The 10,557-nt window shown below is 36.6% G+C and overlaps 1 protein-coding gene across 1 annotated transcript in view; it reads right to left on the minus strand.

Annotated features, from left to right (window-relative positions):
* Positions 1-10,557, minus strand: part of ush2a (Usher syndrome 2A (autosomal recessive, mild)) — a 180,155-nt gene that overhangs the window by 103,058 nt on the left and 66,540 nt on the right. Inside the window, 8 exon segments of the mRNA XM_037980018.1 lie at positions 1,551-1,631; positions 1,876-2,100; positions 2,517-2,796; positions 2,892-3,022; positions 3,487-3,675; positions 3,893-3,994; positions 4,323-4,449; positions 8,494-8,624. Of these exon segments, the coding sequence (XP_037835946.1) occupies positions 1,551-1,631; positions 1,876-2,100; positions 2,517-2,796; positions 2,892-3,022; positions 3,487-3,675; positions 3,893-3,994; positions 4,323-4,449; positions 8,494-8,624 (1,266 nt within the window).

Consider the following 10,557-nt stretch of genomic DNA (forward strand, 5'->3'; position numbering starts at 1 on the left):
TTAAATTAAACAAGACAAAGTAAAACTTAAAAAAAAAAACACAACAAAAAAATATAAAACAAAAAACATCAGTTAGGACAAAGTATCCAAATGGCAACAGAAATATAACGACAAAAAACTAAACAGAAATATTAAAAACAGCTTAACAACAAGTAGGGAGCCCATGAGATTGAAGAAAAGCATGCTCCATCTCCCTGTGTTTTAATAGACCCAGTAAATCATACCTAACCATTAGCATAAATGCTATTTATGAGAGTAGTAACTTTTTCAGCACTGATTTAATATTGCCAGCCATTCATTCTGGGCTATATTTCACAGTAATCAGCTTCCCTCCTTCTCAACTGCGCTCTGCTTTTTTTCTCCTTCTGACACCATGAGCTTCTCAGGATGGTCCATCTAGGAGCCCAAATCCCCTCTCTACCTGCCCAACTTTGTGTTTCTAAACCACTTTTTATGCTTAGGTACAGACTATATTCTTGTGTTTCACATCTTTAATTAACGGCTTACAGATTCTTAACAAATGGCTTAGGAGGATGTTCCAGGATTAACCTACTAGTCATGTGGTTTAGATACACGTTACAAAAAGAAAATTGAGTCCCAGCTTTCATTTCATAACATGTCAATGCTTGGTTTTCATATTTCTTTATTGCTTCTAAAGATGCTTTTACGAAGGGCACAACACTAATAAATACCCTCAAATATAATATGTTCCTCCTATTTTCTGCATCTTTAATCCTATTCATTCAAGTTTTGCTGAGTTTTTTGTTGTATGTATATTATAGTACATATAAGTCACCAATGAGGGGCCTTTTCATGTTTTGTTTCTTGTGACCTTCTGTTTTTTCTTCTGCTAGTTGTTTATGCTTATTTTCTTGCTGCTATCAAACCTTTTTTTATCCATTTCAGTCATTGCAATACTGTTATTAATCTTTTTTTTTCCTCCAAGCATTACTCACTTAGCTTGCATATTTCCATACCTCCTCTTAAAAGGTTTTCTTTATATCCTTGCATAACTTGGCTCCTGCAGTTCGTCTCTTACTTCCCCATTTCTTCTCCTTTTATCAGCACTTCCTATTGCTTCCCAATTTTTTTCTCACTGGACATACCACCGTGTGCCGAGACCTACTAGTGTATCGTTCACTACTAACGAGCAGCTTTATATTACACAAGGGACCGCGCAGGCCATTCTGGGTTAACAGCCTTTTACTGCGATGCCCTTTATGGAGGCTTTATCAATCTCTTATACCATCTGACACAAGTAACATCAATGTCTTTCAATAGGTCTGCCACACTGTACAAGATATTAGTGGATTCAAATAAAACGTATTTTAAGATTAAAAAGAGACAGCTAATTCTAACACACAGCACAATGTAGAATGATCCATACAAAAGGGAACATATAAAGCAAATTACAGCCACAGAACTGTGACTAAGTGTAAGATGGTGTACATGTGACAGTATTTTCATTTACCTAACTATATGAATATATTTCTTACATGTAATACACAAATACAAAACATCTTCGGCCTTAGATATGAGAGAGGTCAAACCTTTGCCACGGCTGCGTCCTCTCTGCCATGGTGATGCTGCCCAGCCTCCAGCAGCTAAGGCAATAATCCTGTACAGGTACTCTTAAAATGTATGGTTTTTGTTTGTGCACAGAGTTTAGGAGACAGATAAAACAGAAAAGATATATTTATTAGAATAACAAAATACATTTGAAAAATTCGCTCGAAAACACTTTTGCTACTGTTGAGGTCAATAACTAATGTGTTGTTTTTCACAGAAGTTGTTCCTGTTAAAATGTTTCTAAAGTGCAACCTTTTCCTTAGCTCTCAGAGTGTTGTATATGTACTGCACACTGTGCACTCGTACCTGTGAAAGGCTGTAAACTATAATCTGTGGCTTGTGTCTCTGTCCCACTGTACACCAGCACTGAATCGTTCCCTCTACAGTTGAACTGGCTTTCACTGGTTGGACAGCCGTCTAAGTAAACTCGAACAGAGTGGCGGGAGGCGACAGCGAAATCAACCCTTTCACTGACAGACGAGCTTCTTTCATCACTGCGAATGGAAAGACCCCGAATGCAACCTCCCAGGCCTGTGGAAAGGAAGAGGCAAGGAACGTAGAAGGAGAACAGAAAAAGAAAAGCTGAGAAAGTTTTTCACCGTATTTATTAGTTTTCAGCATCCTTCAACATCAGCTTCACACTTTGTCTCATCATACACCACACTCAACTGATGTTTTCCTGAAACATTTTATTCATACTTGACATTAACGTGAATTTACTATTTGCGTTCCGTTATTTTTCATTCTGGTTGTGTGCGTCAGAAAAAAGATAAAGTTACAGCTGAAACAAACACAATCATCAAAGGCTGTTGTGCAAAACCCAAAACCTAAGAGCTATAAGACTGTGGAAACCACAAACTGGGATGTGTGGAATTTAATGTCAAACCAGCTGCAGCTAAATGTGACAGATACGTTTGCTCTAACACCTGAAGTTCTAGATATCTCACCGTGCTTGTGACTTTGGCCATCCAGAGCAGGGTGTAAGAGTTTAGCTGGCACACCACCCAAGTATAGCGGTGAATCAACACTCAGCCTCACTGCCCCTCCTGCTCCCCTTGTTTCCTCAGCCCAATCGTTCATTGCAGCAGAGATGAGAGAGCTGCGTTTTGCCAATGACAGCTGTTTCCAGTCTCCATCGCAATAGCTGAGCCCCACCCACATGCTGAGTTCGGCCACATGACCCTCAGTGGCAAGAATAAAGGACAAGAGACCGGCTTCGAGCTCCACCTAAGAATACACATCAACAAATTTCACAAATTACAGGGTTTCACGGTTATTTTCTAGTCTTTAAACATTTGTTTTAAATGTATTGCTGATCTTACAAGCATATAGTCTTCAGTTTTTGTGTTGTATGTGAACAACAAAAGAGCATTGAGCTGGTCAGTTCTGAAATCCAGAGAAACGTCAAAGTCCTGTCCTCCACTAAAAACACCTGTGGCCAACTCCAAATATCCTGCAAGTAACAGGAAGGACATAATTAATGTAAACATGCAATTATCATGAGCAGAAAATATGACAAATTTCAAATGTGTTCCATGTTTTAGGTTAAAAGATTCTGTTATACTCTTAAAGACTAAAGATTGTATGAGCAAGCATTTATTTGTTTAAATAAAAACACACTAATCAAACTGCTCTTAGCTTAGAGGCCAACAATCTTTTCATCATATTCATCAACATAAAACAGTCTCATAACCACCAACATCAGCAGAAGGTATTATATTAAGATAAGCAGCGTTGTCAGGGTATTAGGAAAATAAGGATATTGATAATAATAAAATTTATAAAGTAGTATAAATTAGATCTTGATATTACTCCTATATTGTGTTCTGTTTAAAATGTTTCTTTATCACAGTATATTAACTCCACTGTTGCAAACTGTCCTAAAAATAAGAAATTAGACAAAAAAGATGATCCTACCATGACCCAGAAAATGTGCTCCATTTACTGTATGAAGAGGACATCCCTCCCAGCTTTCATACACTGCCACGGCCTTTGTGGCTTTTGTCCAGTCCAGGTTCTGCCATTCCTCTGAGGGGCTGTCAGTCATCTTTAAACTCACATCTCTGAGGCAGCCAGAGAAGCCCTGTCGCACCAGAAGGGCATCTCCTGGTGAGGCAGAGGAAACGGAAAATCTACGTTGGCCTTGGTTTTATTCAAGGAATGTTCAACAATTGAGGTGCCATTCAGAGCTTATCATTAAGATGTTTGACAGTTTCAGTACCAGAACCTGACTATGAGAACTTATTTCAAAGCCAAACTGGGGTAAGGCCACTGAAATATATTAATAATTTAAAATGGTGAAAACAGGTATGCTCAGACTTACCTGAATCCTCTCTTAAAAGAGTAAAATCTTCAGACAGCCCTCCAATGAACACTCCCATGTTCTCACCAATAATACTGCTACCACTGGATGCTGATGCACTTCCTGATTTTGGTCAACGCAGAATATTAATTGTGCAGCAAAAATGTAGAATGGATACATAATGGAAAAGCAATGTTAGAGTGAAGAGATAAATAAAGAAAGAGAACAGAAAAGTAAAGTTAAACAAATCTAATGCACAAACTCACACAGGTAGATATTTAATTATCATCAATTGCTCTATGTGCCATATGCCCCCCAAAAAAGAATACTTTTTGACAAAGTCTATTATTTTTTCACAAGGAGATGAGCAGAATGTACTCACTTTTACAAAAACACACACATATAGGAGCCACACACACACTGTGGTCAGTATGAATATGAGAATAGTTACCGCTGTATTGATTGTTTATAACGATTGTTCCCACGGCCCCTCGCCTTGTTGCTGTTATTTTATGCCACTGTCCATCATTGTAGCGACGTCCTCCGTCACCCTGTACACCCACAGCCACCGCAGAACTCTGCACACAAACACAAGCACACATCAGCCTAAACTACAGACAAGAACCTCAAAACAGACACACTGTTGGTGTGAAGACACGGACCTAAAGTTTTTGTGTCCTACAGCAATCATCAAACGAAACTTATGACATTTGGCTCCAAATAATCTTTTCTAAAATCACACTTTATTTAAACATGCTTACTCTGTAAAATTTCAGATTATTCCACTGTGAGCAAGCTTAGACACTAAATACAAATCATGCACACACACAACACCTTAGAAAGGACACAGACATGTACACATAACCATCAAAATGCTGTTAAAGAGCGTTTTACTATCTATTAAGTATGACATCATTGTTGTGATCAGCTTTTAGCAACCAGGTAAAGTAAAAGAAGAGTAATGCATTTGTGCACACAAACACAAACATACAGACAGACAACACGGTGATGAAGATTTAATGATGAGATCAATAAATGCATGAATGTCAGAGTATATCAGCCTCTGACATTTTTACAACCATTGCAGCTTTACTCAACAAGACGGCAGCTCAGAAGCTTTTTTTAACCCTCTTTTTCCTCACCTCTCACATTTATACAAAACGCACTTGTTTGAATTACTTGCCTGGGAAGCACTGGCAGTGGAAATAAACACTCAAATCTGCTAGAAACTGCTGCTGAGGCGTCCTTGAGCCAGACATTTAGAACATAACTGCTCCTCAAGTGGGTATGGTCAATAAGCAAAAGATTGATGGTGGTTTTACCGGGAAGCACCAGCTGAGGAAAGCCTTGGCGGTCACTTTTATTTTGCCAGGCAACATATAGTATCAGTGAAAGACATTATGTGCCTTAAATATAAATAGCTGGATGAAAGACGGACCTGAATTTAGAAAAGCCTACTGATGAGTTGGTGTCATCCGCTGAGTGGTGCAGCATTTGACTGATGTGTGTGTCTGCCAATGTCAATCTCTTTAATACACAGTATATGATACTACAGCCACAAACGTAATCAGAAATACACATAAATACAAACAGCAAGTACATAACACTAATCCAAAATGCTGCCCTGGTGACGGCACCCTACTGACAGTAAGCATCAAATCTATGTGTATATTTTATATACATAAGAGTCCAAATTAACTATAAAAAGCATTTTTATTTTTGCAAAGCAAAGAGGTGAAAAGGGTACAGTTTTGGTACATTTACAGATACAGATACATTTTAAATCCTGTTTGTCGGTCTTAACACCCTCATCTCACTCAACACCTCCACTGAGGTTGTGTCCATCTTTTATGAAATTCATTTCGGAGCACAGTTTCATGATGTCAAATTGCAATTCAGTGAAACAGAAGGCCAAAAATAATACATGTTTGTTATTTCCAAAGACAATTGGTTACTGCAACTTGTTAGCAGTAGAAAGATCTACTTACTCAATGTCTCTGCTTACCTCAACACAAATAAAAGGGCTATGAACTATTTCTCCATTTCCGTTCTGATTCGAGTAAACTCTTGTTTCAATATAGGATTGTACCAGAGGATATTTCCTCCCATCCTGACCAGACTGAATCAGTGGTTTATGACAAATGTGTTGTGTTATCAAAGAATTTCACTTACAAACATACTTGCCTGGACATTACTCAGCTGCTGGTATAAAACAACTCATTCATGACTACAGAATATCTCCAGTTTGTGAATCCCACTGTCTTCTAGGTGTGCAAAAACCACTTTGATGATAAAGTAGTATGTGCCTTGAGGCGTTACAAAAATAAATTAACAGTTTTGAGTTTTACGTTGGCAATCTCATGTTTTTAAGGATTAATGATAAACATCTGTTGCTTGATACTATAATGTTTGTTGTGTCTAAACAATGATTGATGTGAAAAAAAAAAAACATCTTTCTAAAATCTAATAAAGCCCTCAGATCTATGGAGCTACGACTAAATCAAAATATGACGCTAGCATCATAGAGTTGGTGCCAGGAAATTATGGGAAAGATGAAATCAGAAGGGCAAATGCAGATGCAGTGTGACACAGAGGTAAATACTAAGATAAATATTTAAAATAATTATATAAACATTAAAAATAAGTAAAAAGTATCTATTAATGTAGTTTTGAGATTTTGTTTTAAAATATTCTATAAATTCAGTCAAAGGATAATTTTTTTTCTTTTTCATCACCCTGATTAGTTTATTAGTTGCTCCAAACAAGTATTGAACTTGTCTGGAGGACAAAAGAATCATTAAATACATAGTTTGTCCTTGTGTAACAGGATTTGTCTCCTCTGCTACTCTTCCTCCTCCATAAACACTGGTAACAGTCAAAAAGACAAATCAAAAATGCCTGATTTACAGTTTCTGTATTCTGATAAAATAGCTGGAAAATTAAAGACCAAAAACCAAAATACAGCCAGAGCGGTGTTCGTGACACAGCCACAGGTGGACACGTTTCTAAGTTATGTGCAAATTCTTGACCTTTCTTCTTTTAATTTTCTATGGAGTCAAAATTTCTTTTACTTTAAAAACCTTTATTAGTTTTCTGAAGAACTGAAGTTTTTCTTTGGACATTAGTGACTTTTTAAAAAATGTTAGGATAACAACATGTCCAGTGTACTACCACTATCTACAGAAACTTCTGACTATGATTACTCTATGGTATTCTTATTAACTCATATTTTTAAGTGTTCTTGTGATTCAGTAGAGGCATGTGTGTGGAACCTCATACTGTACGTGAGCATATATTTATGAGTATATCACTTCCTTGTGTCATGCTAAATTACCCCCCCTGCACTGGTAATCCCATTAGGCTAGCTCAACAGGCTAATCGGGGGAAGTAATGGGCCCAGCTAGATGTATCTAAGGGGACACTAATAAGCCGTGACACCACTCCCACTGTTAATTACCCCAAACTAACCTAAACAATGGAATCAACCCTGTTGGAAAACACACACACAGACAGACAGCCCATCACAAATGTAGCAGTACAACCAGACACCAACTCTGATATGGATACTCATCAACAATTTATATGACTTAAACCCTGCACATGAAGACACTTTGCATGGTTATACTCTGATGAAGACATTTCAGTAACAGCATTGTAAAGTGATACTGACTGGGAACAAAAGTACATGTGTGTATGAGTGTTTAATTATTTGGTGGCCTCATGGAAGTATGTGGACTTATCTCCTATCACTGCTTTCATCATCAAAGTCATTGACTTTTTAACCCCTCTTCATGTATCTGTATGGACGGATTAGGGAAACAGGGGTATGTATGCAAGGATGTGTAAGTGTGTGTGCACGTGTGTGTGTGTGAGGGTGCAAAGCTTAATTAGCTTGCAATTGGTATTCACGCGTGGTGACTGCAGGGAATGAGTTAATTGCGGTCCAATTCAAACGTTGACACACTTTCAAAGTTTTCCCCCTCTCCCTGTCTCCCCGACAGAAACCAATGAGGGGCTACGGATCACATTTACTAGATGAGAGCAAGTGAGAGAGAAAATAGGAGAGGCGCTGTGAGGTAGTATGAGAGAAAAGGTGTAGGAGGACAGATGGACGAGACAAGAAGAGAAAAATAGTTGTAGTTGTTGAACTTTGTATTTTATGAAAACCTTGAAGAACAGAAAGGTGTTTGATCAGCATTTCTGTATTTCTGTTAGAATCCAAGAAATGTTTGAGCCGGGATGAATGATGATTTTTACATTTTTAGTTTGTTTTCTAAGCATTCTTGTCAAGACTGCTTTCACAAGAATGGAACAAACAGAAGGTTTTAGTGACCTTTTACCTTTAATCATTTAAGTGAAAGAATATCTTCCTTTAGTATGACTGAATATTTGTGCTAAATTTGAATCAGTTTCCAATAGGCTTCGTCTATCTATTATTTATTTGAAGATCTAACTAAAAATTAAACAAAAAAACAAATAAACAAAAATAAATAAACAAAAACATGAGTAGACCAGCTGTTTTTCCCTCCCTGGTTGAATGATTGGAAATCAGAAAAAAAAATTTTTTAGCACATTATTCTGCCTAGTTATTATTACAATGTAATAAAGTAAGATAACAGTACCTGAGGATCGAACAAAAAGTAAGGGCGTCCATTTTTTATCTGGATAGCCAGAAACTCTTCTTGATCCCCTGGTGAGAAGGCACAAAGCAGGAGGCCATCTGGAGACCAAGTCTTGAAACTCAACTCAACACCTAAGTTCCATCAGGAAGAAGGACGTGAAAGGAGAAAGAGAGAGAAAAAAATAAAAATAAAAATTTCTTTACAATACTTTAAGTATCTTTACAAAATACAAAAACTTATTTTATCATATGAAAATATTGTTTTCATAGATCAAATGAAACCGAAATTGCGTAATATTTTCATTTTCCAAATTACTGAATCTATCTGTAGAAGAATTAGCAAAAAATTTACTTCAAAGAAACCAACAAATACAGTAAATGTTGACTCCTTTATTTCTACCCAAAATGCAGTGAAAAACCTGTGAACACAACATGCACAAACCCAAAGTAAAAACTAAAAATCCAATCAAAAGTAGTTAAGTAAATAATGAATAAAATAGTGTTGAATACTTTCCTCTGAAAATAATAAGGCACATCAACTGGACAGAGTGGAATAAATGAATGAACAAAATGAGTAAACACTCAAGAACCACCTAAAGTGTTGATTGAGACGTTTGCATGCTGCTGTACCATATTTGCTTAAAAGTCAAACAAATAAAATGTATGAAATATCTTTATTATATCTGTTTCTTAATAGCAATAAGGTTATAAAGGGACTGTTTTTTTTACATTTTTACAGCTGTTCATGATAACCTTACTGTTGAGATAATTCAGAAAAAACCTGCAGAAAAAGAAACTAGTTTTAGTTAATAGATCAGCTTCCATACCTCTCACTTGTGATCTCTTTTTTTAAAATTTACTATGATCAGAAAGAAATAAGACTGAAAAAAGAGACATCACACTCAAACTCCAACCCCCCAAAAATAAAATAAAATAAAATTGAGAATTCAGAAAGTTAAAATGAGAATTGAAAGCAGAATTCAAATTTCGGTTTGTATAATATTGATAGCTGATTTAAAGATATTAACACAATTTAAGGCCATCACTTTAAGCTTTTTTGATACAACACATCTGTAGAAATGTTTGTGATTAACTTCTGACAAATAAGTTGATTACAAAAAAAATATTTAAAGACACTTTTGGCAACAATATAATCAGTGGAAGGAAAACAATTTTTATTGTGTTGACATCAGGTTTGCAAAGTCTACAGCGTTTATGTGCACAAAATGATAAAATACAGATAAATTGACAAAGAATTCAGCAATGTGGGGAATTTACAGATACAGAAAGCAGCATTTACACACAGACACACACAAAACCAAAAGTTCAACCAGCCTGCTGTCTTGTCATGTTACAATGGATCAGAGATTGAATCTTAATCCACTACTAGATCCACATAACAACACAGACAATGGAGGCTTGTGTGTGTGTGTGTGTGTGTGTGAGGATGCACGTGTTTTAGCTCTGTCTGTCTCCACAGAGAATAAAAGTGTGGGAAGATCCGAGGAGCTGAATGAAAGCAATCTAGGGTTCAGTATAAGGCACTATTTGCAAAATAATTAGTGTGAATTCACTTAGTATGGAGAGAAGTCAAACAATTACTCGGCAAGCTCAAAATGAATGCAGATTGACTAAGCCTTTCTAGTTTTCACTCAATTTCAGAACAAGTTGTAGACTTTGACAATTTACATTTAGAAAAACTCCCTAAAAACCTTTCTGTCAGGGTTTCAACGTGACTATTGTCCACCCTGCTTTCAGCACTTAAATAAATCAAATGTTGCTACTTAGATCTTAAAATTGCTGCTTAGATCATTTTTTTTGTTTGACTATTTGTGAGGAATTGGATTTTTTGTTTCTGTTTTGTTTTCTTTATGGTTTCTCTGTGGGTTTTAATTAGTGTTTTCAGTTTGGGTTTTTTCCTGTTTGTGTTCCTGCTCAGTATTCACTCCTCCTCCGTCACTCTTTTGCCCTTCTTGCCACGCCCATCTCCACCTGTCCGTAATCATCTCCACTCACCTGTTTCCACTTCCCTCGTTACCCTCAGCACTCAAATACCCGGTCATTT

Source organism: Kryptolebias marmoratus, linkage group LG15, assembly GCF_001649575.2.
Source record: "Kryptolebias marmoratus isolate JLee-2015 linkage group LG15, ASM164957v2, whole genome shotgun sequence".
NCBI classification, from domain to species: domain Eukaryota; kingdom Metazoa; phylum Chordata; class Actinopteri; order Cyprinodontiformes; family Rivulidae; genus Kryptolebias; species Kryptolebias marmoratus.